The sequence below is a fragment of the Saccostrea cucullata genome, unplaced genomic scaffold, assembly GCF_032062105.1.
Source record: "Saccostrea cucullata isolate Sc308-1 unplaced genomic scaffold, CSIRO_AGI_Scuc_v1 ctg1217, whole genome shotgun sequence".
Taxonomy (NCBI): domain Eukaryota; kingdom Metazoa; phylum Mollusca; class Bivalvia; order Ostreida; family Ostreidae; genus Saccostrea; species Saccostrea cuccullata.
This window is the reverse complement of record NW_026926108.1, coordinates 183,918-199,338: the sequence shown is the minus strand read 5'-3', so window position 1 is coordinate 199,338 and position 15,421 is coordinate 183,918. Positions and strand designations below refer to the sequence as shown.

Below are 15,421 nucleotides of genomic sequence, written 5' to 3'. Positions count from 1 at the left end.
AGTTTTGCTTAGGAATATATAAGAAAAATCTTGAAAAATTTTCTTCTCAAGAACATCAAAGCCACTATTGGTCATATTTATATGGAAGCATCCTCAGGTGGTGTAGATTCAAGTTTGTTCAAACATGTGACTCACGGGGATGGGATAGGGCCACAATGGACGATCAAAGTTTAACATATGAAATATAGGAAAAGTCTTCTAAAATCTTTTTCTCGAGAACATCAAAGTCATGGGTGGTCATATTTATGTGGAAGCATCCTCAGGTGGTGTATAGATTCAAGTTTGTTCAAGTTCATGACCCCCTGGGTGGGGTGGAGCCAGAATGGATGGTCAAAGTTTAGCATAGGAATATATAGGGAAAATCTTCTCAAGAACAGCAAAGCCATGGTTTGTCATTATTTGAAAGCATCCTCAGATAGTGTAGATTCAGTTTTGTTCAAATCGTACCCCCTCCTCTTTACCCCTTCTTTCTTTTAGGGTAGGTCGAGACCACTCATGCATTTAAGCTTTTTAATACTAAACTGATTTTTGCTTTTTTCCTAGCCACAGTACTCAGGTGAGCGATGTGGCCCCTGGGCCTCTTGTTATTGCTAAGGAGGGCCTACGTCTGGTATAAAAAGCAAAGCATTTCTTTCTTCGGATTCATCTGTTCAATATGAACCCCACCACAGCATCATTAGTTTTCTTGTGTGTAATAATGTGTTTAAGCGGCCTTTCTACAACTGATAAGACAAAACAGAATGATGATGTAGCCGACATTAAAAACAGACTAGGACATCTTGAACAGTTGATTGGACAACTAGTCACCGGGAATTCATCTTCGGATGTTCTAAAATTTGGTGGTAAGATTTTAACGAAATATTCTTGTTCTTTTTGGGGGTGGGGTGGGGTTCACAGCATTTCCAATAAGTCATTCAATCTTACTTAATACTAGTACTAGTATTAAAAGTCTAGTACTGAAAATAATTACATGTAGCTTAAATTTAGTATTGTGTTATCTTTCCAATTTTCTAATTGATCGAATTTTTCAGATTTAGTTGTAGCATTTGATCTTTTGTATATTTTTGGAAGTAATATTATTATTTTTACAAAACTTTTATATAAAATTTTAGAGAACGAAAAAAAAAAGATACTAACGAGACTGTTTCTTTTCTATTCCGCAAGCAATGGCAAACACCTTACTTTTTGTAATTTTTATAGGTACATGTATACATACTTGATGTTTAAAACTTTGGAAGTTAACAAAGAAATACGTTCGAAATCACAAAATATGCTAGAGTAGAATAATGGTTTTAAACTTATTTTGTTGCCCAAGTTTATATCCTAGGGATTGGTATACTTGAATGTAGGGATCAAATGCAGATAAGTCTGTGCGACTTTCAGATCAAAGAATATTTCAATTTATTAAAGATGTTTCATGGTGATTAAGTTAAAACGAATTTGCAAATAGGTAACTCAGTAACTGTAAATTTAGTAATATTTTTATTCTTGTGCGGCTTTCACAGGACGAAACGAACAAGTTTCCTTTTCTGCTTACAAGAACCAAACTTAGGGTGGACTAAATAAGAGACACATTATCAAGTCTGAGAAGACGATACTGAACCTGGGAAATCACTACCACCCAGAGGACGGGATATTCATCGCCCCGTTGTCAGGTGTATACCTCTTCCACTGGACCATTACCAATTATGGAGATTATGCATATACAAACATTTTGGTGGGAGGAAAGGTTATGTCTACAACTACCACCTCAGTAGTATCTGGACATTATAATTCCGGATCCGCTTTGGTAATTGTTCACGTACAGAAGGGACAGCATGTTTGGATTCAGACCTGCTGTGGTACTGCAAATGAAGTAATAGGAAATACCCTGGGGCTCGACAACAGTTTCCAGTCTACTTTTTCCGGGACATTACTCTTTCAAATTTCATAAAATTAAAGTCTGTTTAAAAAAAAAAGTGATATACGTAATTTAATACCATTTTAGAAACTGCCGATAGAAGTAATCAAATATGTAAAAATATAATTGTGGAGTACTGTTCGATCCATCATGTTTTCATTTTTTCTCTCCAAATCTATCATAGCAAGTTTAGCAGAAAAGATGGAGTCAACTTAAAAAAAGCATAGTGTACAACAAATCAAAAAGAACCTGTTATGTCACAAGAAATGACAAATTTCATGCAGATATTATGCCTAAGTATATGAAATGAAAATGCTTTTCAAAACAGTACCATCAGAATTGGCAAAATGAATTGATTGTTCATTGTCACTTTGTGTGATTTAGGCCTGGAATTCACCTTGTACCCTAAATTGGAAAAATCAAACTAGGCTTGAATAGGCGATGAAAAGAAAGTAGTCTCCAAATGATGTACGACGGTTGATCCAAAAGCAATGTCAAAGTGTCCATCTCTTTTATATTTGGCTTCATGTTATCAAATACAATACCGTGGTATACCAAAATATGTATAAATAACAAGGAAATTTTGGTTTAATAATTTTAAATTAAATTCATTTTATAGAAGTTTCAAACATAAAGCACAAGGGGTGTCACCGCGTCACAACTGAATGTCCCGTTTAAAAAGACCTAAATTAAGTACTCAAATCCTCAGCAAGGAAGGATAACTCTTAAATTTATAATCTTATTCAAAAAGTTTTAAAATGAAGCTTAAAAATTAAATCTTTTCACGCAACATTTTTCATTTTATACCTCTCAATCTGCTTGAAGGTTTTCTGAAGTTCTCAGAAAGGTCTTATAAAAAGTAGAAACTTTTACCCCATAAAAGTATTTTAAAATTACATTTTTAGAGAAATTGACGTTCATTTTAATCTGACCATAGATACCAATGTTTATTTACATGATATAAAAATAGAAATGATTAATGATGTTTTGCAAAGATATGAAAATCTGTATACATTATGCATTGTAAAATGCCCAACGTTGATAGAAGAAATTAAAGCACATTATATGTATAAAAATTGTGTAATTTCTTCAAAAGCCTGGATACCCATGATTTTTATCTCTAAAATGTGTTTTTTGATGAAATTTGAATTGTAAAATGCAAAGTAGGTGTTTTTATTCGTATTTCCAAAAAAATTACTATTATTTGAGATTTACTAATTTTCCCTATATAATATGATTTACTTTGAAGATGGAGTTTGAAGAATTATCGTGGGCATAAACACTTAACTTTGAGAATTTAGAGACATTTTGTGAGCATTTTCAGTTAGTCAATGCCTGAGTTTCAGAACCTGTGGATTGGAGTAAATATTGCCAATAATTTTTAAAGACAAAATTTACGTCATTTTTTTGTCTAATCAGTGGAAAACTTAATGACGTTCTTGCTATATTTTTTTAGTTATGAAATTCGTGTTTTACTCAGATGCATTGAACAAAGGAAGTATCAAAATAGGGAAAAAACGCCACAACACAACGAGCTGTATTGCATATTTACTTCAAAATGGGGAAATTACTGGTAGAGACAGTTACATTGATTAATAAGACTCACGGCGAATGTAAATAAGAATATTGTGATTTTGGGGAGGGTGATGGTTCATTGAATGAATAATATCGGGCAGGAAGACCGAAAGATTGGAGGTCGGACAGATACGTTTAACTGGAATGTCAAAAGACATGCGTGTATCTGTTATGCACAGGATACAAGAACATATCTTGTTACACTGTTCAAAGAATTTTGTGAACGTGTTCGTGAATCTTAAATATTTTAAGAAACGTTTGAAAGTACATGTATGCTGGTGCCGTTATTCAGATGCGGCGGATTCCAAAATCGTCCTTTGTACAGACTGTTGTATAAAATACGATATTTTTTAAAGTATAAATCATATTGGATTGAAATTTTTAGGTCCGAATTGATATAAATATAGCTTCAGTCATTTATAATTTTGTTGTTTTATGTCGACTAGTAGCAATTTTACAGAAGTTGTGACAATACTTTTGGATTAACCCTCGTATCAATTTCATTCTTTGCGAAAAAAAGGAGTACTAAACCTTATTATTGATTTAACGAATAACTGTCTTATTTTTCGATTTCATGAAGTGATCAATCGATTGGCTTGCGTGATCATTTGCATAAACATCGAAGGCGTTTATGCATAAAATTATCACGCAAGCCAATCGATTGACCATCTTCATGAAATTGAGAAATCTGACAGTTATTCCTTATATTTACATGCTTTGATTCCGCCAATCCACGTGCTCCAAGCCCTGCTTCTGTCTAGCAGTTTGTTCCGCCCTGCACGTGGTTTTTTTGGAACCGCGCCAATACATTGATGGGGAAATAAAGTACATTTACATTTGGTAATTTTATCTCGGACAAAGACATTGGAAATGTAAATATAAGGTTTTTGTAGACCTCTACATTAAGTAATATTTGTAATTTTTTTTTGCAGCATCCATGTGTCTTTATAAACTAAATAATTAACAATAAATTTGTGTAATAATGTATTTATTAATCTATTTATGATCAATTATGTTTTTATTCATATGAGTGACATATGCATGACTTATCGATAAAACACCTTTTATTTAAAAATATACAATCTTATAATGTACAACAACTGAAAAATTCATGGACGGAATTCGATGTCCTAGACATTTGCCTATAAAATGTTTCTGCACCAAAATAAAATGCAAGGCACATAACTGTGATCTTATCGTAGACTCAATCTACAACACATGGACAAAAATATCATAAAAGTGCATGACTGGACGGCAGCAAAAGTAATATCATGTTACACAGAGATTACTATTTCTATTGTACATTTATGTTGAGACGTCAAATTAAACACAATACTCATTGCACAAAATACATAAACCAAAACACTACAGGGATGGTACAATCTAAAACAATGTATCAAACTTAGTATAAATTGTTTGATTACTAGATTCACAACAATAAATAAGTGATCAAACTTATTTACAATACTCAGATCATCAGAAAGCAATACATTGTACATACTTAAACAATTAAAGGAAAATAATTTAAATCAAAGTTAAGCATTAATCAAAATACAATACAGAAAAATGTACTATATTTTGTGATTATAAATGTACTGTATTTTGTGATTAAATATGTATAAATATATTTAATAAAATTCAAGGAAAAATGCCATCTTCTGTTAATTTCTTGATGAAAAAATCCCTGATTTTTGTTCATAATATTCCTGTAAATTTATTTTGTTTGCAACCTCCTATAAAATGTTTAAGATTGATAAAAATAATGTTACGAAACCATATTTTGAAAGTTTATGATTTATTCTGCTTTTATCCAAAGGGACTTTTTACTTAGGGAATAACTATCTTTTAATTTGTTATAATTTGACCTGTAATGGCGATTTATTGGTCTCAAATAGAGTTTTAAGAGCAATGTACCAGCACTTAAAAGATATTTATTTCCATTTTCTTTCAGTATACAAGGTATACACTTTGTTTGATGTCTATGTCCTATTTCATTCAGTTTTGTTATATGAAATTCAGTAAAACTTATCTAAAGTTCCAAATAAATTGGCCAGATTAGAAAAAGTTCTGGTTTAGACAACACTTTAAAACAACTAAATTATGACAAGGGACAAACTTTTTTTTGGATTAGACAAGATTTCAGAGTATTCAACATCTAGATTAGACAAGTTTCACTGTATATACAATGTACATCCTGAAACATTGTGTTTTTGAATTGACAATCCAAAGCTTTCCTGCAATGCTCAATTAACAGCCTTAGATAAGTTTTACTGAATTTCATATAACAAAACTGAATGAAATAGGACGTAGACATCAAACAAAACAATAGCATTTAAATGCATTATTTTATAACTTTACACATAAAGTTTAAACATTAAGTAAGAGGTTTCCTAACCTCATTGAAGCCTAAAATAATGACTTTACAGTAAATAAATGTTTTAAAATTAATATTGTTGATAAAACCATATCTGACCAGTACATGTACCTGTATGTGTTATCATAAACAAAGAACCTGAGGCTATGATTCAGTATCCCTGTAAAACAGCGCTGATCCTGACAGTTTATCTGTACTGTGATAGTCCTGTCTCCCTGGTCCCCGGGAAAGTCCCTCCCGCACCAGGCTGGTGTTCTCCCGAGACAGGTTTATAGATTTCTTCAGCTGTTCATAACTCCAGTTCATCTGCTGAATTTCGTTGTGATGTCGACGTTTAGTGTCCTCCATTTCCTTCAGCAGATGGTCATTTGTATTCACTAATGATCTACAGAAAGTATAAACAGAATAAGTGGAAGGCCAACTAATTAGACCATCCATAAAAACTACCAAGCCAAGCTCTCTCAATGATAGTTACTGTTGAATAAAAAATGATAATTTTGGAATAAATATTTAAACATAAATATGGGAGATTTTTATCTTCTTTATCTAACTTGGCTTATCACCACAAAACAATATTGATTCTATACCAAAGGATGCCAATTCTTCAAGATGACTTGAAATATTATCTTTTCAAAATTTGCGCAAGTACTTTATGTTTTACCGAGTACTGTACTAAGTACTTAGTCGAATGCTACACATGTACTTACTGTATGTGCAATTCTCATTAGACAAGCAGATAAATATTTTTTTCCACCATGACTTACTTGTGACTCTGCTGTAACATAGAGGCTAGTTCCTGAACCTGACCAAACTGTTTCAGTCTGATCTGTAACATTTCCACCTCGGACTTCAGTATCTCATTCTGTCTTTGTAAGTCATCTGTAAAACACAGTTATTTTCAATTCAATTCATTCTAAGCTCTTTAACAGTATATTTTATTTTAGATACTGTGAGTCGTTTTAATTCCACGGTGTCAAAATTTCACGATATCTTAAAAAGTACCAATTGCGATGATTTAATTTCACGATGCAAGAAATTTTGTAAAGTGTATAATCATTTAAACGTTTTTAATAACTAAAACTGAAATTCCAAAATAATAATAAAATTGTACTAAAACAGTACCAAGATTACCTATATTAAAAAAGATAAAAGACTCAACTAAAAATAATACTTAGTAAAGGGTTTTTAAAAAATTATTTTAGAAAACTACTCATTTTATTTCATGGGTGATGGTGGGATTTAAAGTTCAAGGGTAACCTGAATTTTATTGATATATGGGGACAGCATTGGTAACTTGCATACAGAAGCAATATGTTGCCTAACTTATTCCTCTTTCAGAATATAAATTTGTAGGTAGGTGTGTCCCTAAGAATCCATAAGCATTGGTTCCCCATAAACAATGATGATACCAAAGTAAAAAGAAATAAGGAAAAAAAATGTATTTTAAACATATGTTTAAAATTTACAAAAATGTAGCCTGTACCAAGTTGTGCTGGATTGAGACTGGAGACTGTTGAGAGTTTTGAGTCCTCCACTTCTTTGAGTTGAAATGACAGCTTTCTATTTTCATTCATGTACTTCTGTAACTTGTCCTTAAGTTGCTCCTGTTAAAGAAAAATATTCTTCTATACACTTTTTGTTGATTTTCTTTTTGTATAAGAAACTAAAAGAAGATTTTTTAACACATACACTTTTCAGAAAATGAAGCTAAAAACTACTTATTTAAAACTAGCAATGATTTCAAATACATATGAAATGATCACAAGCTTCACCACGAAAAATTTAACATGCAGTTTCTCTAATAGAGAGACTGTATAGCTTTTAACTTTGACAGACGTACATGTACCACATCTTTGTAGGCAGTACATTTAACTTTGACAGACATACCACATCTTTGTAAGCCTTTGTGAGGGAGTTATAACTTTGACAGACATACCACATCTTTGTAAGCCTTTGTGAGGGAGTTATAACTTTGACAGACATACCACATCTTTGTAGGCTTTTGTGAGGGAGTTTTTCAGTTGGGATTCGTTGACAGAACTATCTGCTAAGTTGGCTTTGGTGGCTTCTTCATACTTCCTCAGATGGTAGTTCTCATCCTGGAGAGTTTTTAGATGACCCTCTAGTTGATGCCGCTTTTCTGTCTCGTTGTCTGATTTCATGAAGTTTTCAATCACACCATAGGCAAGAGCTGTAATGATTTTTTTAAAAAATCAAATGAAATAAAACAGTAGTTTTTGAAATCATGGATATCTATTTTTTTTTCAATTTAAATTCAAACATTCTTCATCTTTTCTATTGCTCTATATTTGCTCTCTGACAATTTTTCTACTTTTTCACGTAATGAATACTGTATACAGTTTTCGTTCAACCTCGGTTGAAAATTTTTATAATTTCTTAAACAAACAGTGACTGGGTGAATTTAAAATGGGGCAAAATCGTTTGCAAGTGTGAAAGGGCGAAAATAAAACGGGGCGAAAATAACCCTGTATACAGTATTCTTGTAAATATTTCGTAGAATGAAAATTTACCTTTGAACTTGGCATGCTTATGTAGGGACTTTGAACCATTCCAATATCGATCAACTAAATCCAGTATTTTGAGAAGGAAGGCCCTATTTTCTGGTGTTTCTGGGGCCATACCCCTCATACTACCACTAGTAATCTTAGAATCATCTGGAGAGTTGGGGTGGTCAGTACCATTCACTCTGTGGATCCCAAAGTCATCCTTATAACAGAATATTATAACTTTGTTACTCATTCTTCAAATAATTTTCTTAAGATCTTCTATGTGTAAAGGCAATATACCCTGGATCATCTCAATTGTCTTAAAGAAATTTTATCTTCCAAAGCATGCACACTATATGTATAAAACCCCCAAGATTTGGTAGATGAATTGTAAATGATTAGTGTTTTTATATAAGTGAGGTCAAAAACAATACAAACATATTACGTATAACCCTGTTACCTCTACTTTTTTGGAAGGAGCACTGTTTGATCGCTGATGCATGTCCTCATCTTCACCAAATGATCTTCTCCTCTGTGTCGGTACACGAGGTGGATCCTGGATTATTTCCCTTTGATTCAAGTTGCGATCCAATTCTAAATATCCAAGACAATATAACTGCAGCTAATTTCTCAAATCACTCGAAATTAAAAAGATATTACATAAAAAGATTTCCAATATATCATTACTTGTAAATTATTAGAAACATTTATATATATTGTGATAAATTACATCTCAATACTGTGAAACAGGTAATGTTACAAATACTAAGAACACATTTTGAAGTGACTATAGGTCTGTTCATGATCCTGACCTGCATTAGGGTGGGGTGTAAAGTAGCCATGGCTCTTAAACTTATTGTAGGCCTCCGCCTCATCCTCGTACTGTAGATTGACATCATGGCTAAAAAGATAGCGAGTCTCATCAAATGTCTTACTTTATTTCAAAGAATGAAAATTCTTCAATAAACTATAATCTTAAAGTTTCACTCTGAATTCAACCACTTTATTATGTCAGGAAACTAAAAAATAGTGAACGTAAGGCTCTAATTATAATGGTTTATCGATGATATACCAAGAATCATATTTTACCACATTTAAAAATTACCACATGTTACTAGATGTACACATGTAGGTGAAATTCACTGTTTTTAGAACTTTATAATAAAAAAATTAATACCAATGCATATAGTTTGGAGGAAATATTAAAATTCATGTACAGTTGTATAAATGAAGTATGTATCTAAGTCTGATAAAAAGATGAGAACTCACCGTGACTGGGGATCATCATAAGATGTAACGTTCACCACGGGAATGTTGGGATATTTCTCTGCATAACCTTTTAACCTTTCATCCATTACAACCGCAGGTGTTGGACTAGTGGGTCTCTATTAAAAGAAATTCTCCATTATAAATTTCAGTACAAATTCAACCAGCAAGCTGAATTACATTTATGTTTAATTTTGCGAGTTGATAAAAATTTTGTGGAAATGGAGATCAGGAATGAAGAAGCCATTTGAGGTGAGACATATTCTTACTAGGGGTGTAAAGGTATTCAGGGATATTGTGATACATTTTAATTGAAGTTTATAACAAAAACAACAATCTGGAACTTTGCATACTTTAGATATGTTAATCAGTGTTTGTAAGTTAGAATTCACATTGTTTGACTGCTTTAATTTTTATCTTGAGAAATAATAATTAATATATAAAAATATAATTTTGTATAATTTGTATTTGATACTGTAAACGTATTACATTTGGCTACGTATTCTTTTTAGCGATTTTGGCGCAGAGAAACTTCAGCTAATTTAAGTACATTACTAAATGTATTGCACATATATACATTAATAAGAACATCAAGAAATGTGCTAATTCAAATCTACGCTAACTTGTTCTAAATTCAATTTCAGCCAAATATCGTACACGCTAAATATAATACATTTACAGTACTTCATAAATTTTCTTTTTATAGATTGAAATTTTCACTTGCATATTCCTAAAAATATAACATTGTTTACTTTTATATTACATACTATTACATGCAGTAGTAACTTTTGTAGGACAAATAAAAAAGAAAAATAATTTTATCAATATGTATCATGATTCACAAGCCAAAAAACATTGATATATGATGATACATTTTCTGTGTATCATTACTGCTCCTTAGTTCTTACCTCCCTAGGGCTATCTGTTTGTTCAGTATCCATGCTTTTCAAAACTAGATTGCAAAATGCAGAAAAATTTGTTGATTAATATAAAATGAATATTTTATATGAACCAAAGCTGAGTACAAAGTCATGTAAAACATTATATTATAAACGGAATTTTCAACTGTTTTGTCTTTGGCTCAGGTGTCAGAGCTAACAAGTCAGTTTTCATCAAAAGCATGTCCTCTCATATATTTACTGTACACTAAACACAGTGCAATATTTACCATCCAATGAGTACTCCTGTGCTTGGTCTTCTTTTGCAGATGACCCAGTTATTGGACGAGGTCGACTAAGGTCACCACCTGACCTTGCTATTAGGTCAAGGACAGCTACATCATCATCATCTAGGGCTAAGAAAACAAAGTGTATTAACTTTGTATCAATTCAATTGAAAACAAAAACTCCAATATTTATTTTTTTAAGAAGCATTCTCTTACATCAAATATTTTCATTAAATGAAGAATTTACAAAGTTAAACTTTATTAATCTGAATTCAATAAGACCAAAAAACAGAGATATCCAAAGATTTAAAATATCTAAGGTAAAATACCCAGTTCTTGAGGGAAAAAATGGTTGAAATTTCCAAAATACTTTCACATAACCAAGGTATTTGAGATATTGATGTTCAAGATACTGAAGTTCAACTGTATTTTGATCTCTACTCCATGTCAAATCCATGACCATCTCCAAACCACACCTTATGTTTATATCTCTGACATCACTGATATAAGCATTGCATCACTTATCTAAATAAACTTACCACTGACCCCTTTGCCGACCCCCCTGACCATCTCTGCCCGTGGGTTGGGTGCTCTCTGTTCAGGCTCCTCTTGGCGGGGGTGATGGGTCATCTCTGTAGCCTGACTAGAACTGAAGTGGACCAGGGCGGCCTGTCTTTCTCTGTCCCTCACGCCTCTGTCATCTGAAGCACAACAACAGAAAATGAACTTACAAGAATTTATCCAAAAAAAAAATAAACAGGTGCTATATACATAACTGAATTCATTTAATTTACTTCATTGGCCCTGTATATTGTTTAGGATGAATATGAAATTAAAAGACTTAAAAAAAATTTTGGGTCAAAAATTTATTGTAGTTTTTTTTTTGATAAATAATGTTTTGAAAGATGATTCAAATGCATTTTCATATCATTTTTTTTTTTCAAAATATGATTCATTGACATATCTTTTAACTTTGCTAAGTTGAAACTTGAATGTCATTGAATAATAATAATTAATATAGGTCCACTAAACCACTACATTTAACTATATGTGTATTTTAATGTAAGTCAGAATTATCTGCTATCTTTTCAACAATAACAGAAAAGTGATCACAGATTTTAATCAAATAGATTTACTCTTTCTGAAAAAAATTCCAAATAACAATATTTTTGCTCTTGACATGGAATATGATATAAGTAAAATGCCTGATGTGTTGTAGACATTATCCAGTATTATTACCGGTAAGTAAATTATCACACTAAAACATCTTACCCAGTTTTTGTAAGTTTGGCAGCATGTGAATCATGTAGAGTCTGTAGTCCGGTTCTGTGCGGGTGATGGGGTTCAGTCGCAGATCTAGATCCTTCAGACTCGTGTTAAATCGCAATTTCTTCAACTCATCCATTGTCTCTATATTGTTGTAATATCTTAACTCATTAAGGATTGTGTGATGAGGAATGACATGTACATGTAGGTGCTTGTATACTAGTTTTCTTTGCAATTATGCAAATTACCTATTAAAGCTAAGTTTGAATAAAACTAAGAAAAAAGATACAGATTGAGCTTCTCCAGCAACTTTAAATGTTCCAGACCCTGCAAATATAACATTCTGAGACATCAAAAAGACATTTTCAAATTATATTGGTGAGTAACATTTCATTTCATATTTCAAAACATTTTTTCTTGAATCATAAATACCTTTATCATTTCTTCTAAAATTTCTTGAATGAATAAGATGCAAATAATTTTTATTTTAAACTAGATGTAGAACAAAGGCAATCAACTATAACATAGCCCAACTTGTTGAATATAACATAGCCCAACTCATTGGATATAACATAGCATGACTCTTTGAATATAACATAGCACGACTCATTGAATATAACATAGAATGACTCATTGAATATAACATAGCATGACTCTTTGAATATAACATAGCATGACTCATTGAATATAACATAGTATGACTCATTGAATATAATATAGCATGACTCATTGAATATAACATAGCATGACTCATTGAATATAACATAGCCCAACTCATTGATTGAATATAACATAGCATGACTCATTGAATGTTATCTTTAAGTAAGGAAAAGTCCCAACTAAACAGATCTAGTAGTGTGCATCTTTAGATGCAACATTTACTGGTATGCAAGTTTGGTCCACACAGGGCTTGCATTTTCTTGGAAATGGACCTGCTCAAAAATCTTAATTTGTCACTCATCTTGAAAAGGTAGGTCAGATCCAACATCTGAAACAAGAGCAATAGTGTGCATCCCTGGATGAATCAATCATGCAAGTCTCCTCTAGCAAGTAAGGAAGTGTGCATCCCTTGATGTATCATCCACACAAGTTTGGTCATTTATGTCTTGTATTTTGTTGGAAGTGGAACTGCTCCAAAACATTAATCTGGTCATTTATCTTGAAAATGTAGATCAAAACCAGTGTTCAAAACTGATCTAGTTGAGTGCATCAAAGTATGTCAGTATCATCTGTGTGAGTTTGGTCTGCAAAGGACTTATATCTAATTAGAATTAACATGCTCGGAATCTTTGACCTGATCACTCATGTGTAAAATGTAGGTCAGGTCCAGCTGATACTGACTGGTAGTGTGCATCCTTAGATGTATCATCAATGCAAGTTTGGTTAACAAAGAGCTTATAGTTACTTGAAAATGATAATCTGATCTGAAAACATTACCCTGCATGTTCTTTGATTGAAAATACAGCATTTGGCACCAATTTTCAGTACAAACACACTATTAACATCATCCATACATCTTTTATTAATATTTAAGTACTTAAAGAGGAGTCTGCCAAGTGCTCCACTTTAGAACCTATATATTAACCTGGGACACAGGTGCTGTGGGTACCACATAAGTCCCAGTTCACTGAGATGATCCAAAAGAATCTTACCTGTAGACTAGCTATGGAATTCCTTGAGAGATCTAGTGACTTTAATCTGGAAAACTTCCGAAGAGAATTTCCCAGACAAACGACCTTCTCATGATAGGTCCCTGGTAGTGATAAAGCTTTGACATCCTCTGAAATATTTCAGGTGAATCAAAATGTAGAATCATAATAAGAACTTTTTCTACATGTTTAGAGTGCATGCAGTATATATAAATGTATATTAGCGAGCGCAGCGAGGCGGCGCGAAGCGCCGCTCGCATAGCGAGCTCAATAGACTAACGTGTACGAACAGAGGAAATTCAGGTTGAAATCTGCACATTGTTCCAAGAAATTTTTATCTCACCGCGTGAAAAAATTCCAAACTCCCAATAATCCTTTGCGGTGCATAGCAACGTGGTGGCTAAAACATAGCAACAACTTACTTTAAAAATTACAAACAATGATTTAATGCAATCTCCATGCCACAAAACTATCGTTTGCGTCCTAAGACAACAGGACTTTTTAACGTCATACTTTCGTCACTTAAATGGTTCGGGTATTTCCAATTTTGTAAAACTCCTGAAAGTTCGGAAGTATGCTTGGGAAGTGATTTCTTTTTATTGTTTAGTTTTCTTCTTTTTCTTGAATGATAGGCAGTGCATGTACCATGTGTACATGTGTAGGTTTATGATAGTACATAACTGCACTCGCCCGAACGGTCACACCGTAAAACATATTATTTTAACAAATAAAATGTCTTCAATTTCTCTTGTTAGGAGCCAATTTTAAATTTTATTTCACCTTTTTAATATGTAAATGTATGATTTTTTTTAAGGTAATGTAAATGCATTTCATATATCATGTATATTTAACATATCAGGCCAAGAAAGAAATGGGTTCGATTATTACAAATGCCAAATAATTAGGGTCAATCAAGTATTAGTCTTGAATATTTTTTTCTCAGGCCTCAGATGTATGTACATTTGAACAAGGCAATAATTTAAACCCTTTTACAGGATTAAAGTACAGCATTAAATGTCAGAAGTACTTTTTATAAGTTTATTGGTAGTTTGATGATATTTTAAATGCCATCCATTCTCATGCATCTCTAATTTAACATTTTGAAGTGGAAAACAATCACCTGTTATTTACAAGATCTGATAAGAACCAATGCTATGTTCCAATAATAAGAATGTTGACCACCGCCGAACATGTTTCGACACGCCCACTTCCAAATTTGAATCAATGAATGGCAATCAGAATTTAATTCAGTAACGATATGCATATATCACAAAAGTTATTGTTAGACAAAAACATTACATACTTTTATTTAAAAAGTGTTCAAAAACGAAATCTTTTATAAAACATGGGTGTTGACAGAGACCCGGCATAGTTCTGTTACACATGCTTTTAAAACAATGCATACACAGCTGCAAGTTTAGTAAAAATATGTAAAGCTAGCAATTTAAGGTGTGTTTACATTTTAAAAACTGCATTATCCTCACCTAAATTGTCGTGTTGTAGATTCACACGATTTCGAATGACTTCTTCTGACAATGTGAGCGCCATGTTTTCAAAACATTAAAAATTGTATACGAGTCGAACATGGGCTTCAAATCCGTAAAAACGATAACCAAAATTTCTTTCTATTTTAGATAAATTTGATTTAAACAATTTTATTCATAAAATTGTTTCATCATGGGTTAAATAGATCACTTATTTATTCGGAATGAATAATAA

General features: G+C 32.3%; 1 protein-coding gene and 1 long non-coding RNA gene across 2 annotated transcripts; one reads left to right on the top strand and one right to left on the bottom strand.

The window, feature by feature from the left end:
* Window positions 1-587: 587 nt before the first annotated feature.
* LOC134270809 (uncharacterized) lies at window positions 588-10,968 on the top strand. Its single transcript, XR_009992898.1, has 3 exons — window positions 588-842; window positions 9,775-9,874; window positions 10,830-10,968. It is a non-coding gene; the product is annotated as an uncharacterized LOC134270809 (long non-coding RNA).
* On the bottom strand, window positions 5,833-15,308 carry LOC134270806 (centrosomal protein of 72 kDa-like). The gene is made up of 15 exons (XM_062753050.1): window positions 15,187-15,308; window positions 13,706-13,833; window positions 12,343-12,380; window positions 12,060-12,214; window positions 11,327-11,488; window positions 10,791-10,916; window positions 10,531-10,574; window positions 9,626-9,741; window positions 9,169-9,257; window positions 8,817-8,950; window positions 8,381-8,576; window positions 7,835-8,040; window positions 7,333-7,453; window positions 6,614-6,728; window positions 5,833-6,234 (listed from the first exon to the last, which is right to left on the bottom strand). Exons 1-15 carry the CDS (start codon window positions 15,248-15,250, stop codon window positions 5,994-5,996), a joined length of 1,935 nt encoding a protein of 644 aa, XP_062609034.1. The 5' UTR covers window positions 15,251-15,308; the 3' UTR covers window positions 5,833-5,993.
* Between the last annotated feature and the right edge of the window lie 113 nt (window positions 15,309-15,421).

What these genes read in the sequence shown, in the direction of transcription:
- LOC134270806 (XM_062753050.1), bottom strand. Translation starts at nt 15,250, where the DNA reads ATGGCGCTCACATTGTCAGAAGAAGTCATTCGAAATCGTGTGAATCTA. An exon ending in TTGCTGGAGAAGCTCAATCT is followed by an intron (nt 12,215 to 12,342) that starts GTATCTTTTTTC and finishes TAATGAGTTAAG; the next exon opens with ATATTACAACAATATAGAGA. An exon ending in GCCAAACTTACAAAAACTGG is followed by an intron (nt 11,489 to 12,059) that starts GTAAGATGTTTT and finishes GTTGTGCTTCAG; the next exon opens with ATGACAGAGGCGTGAGGGAC.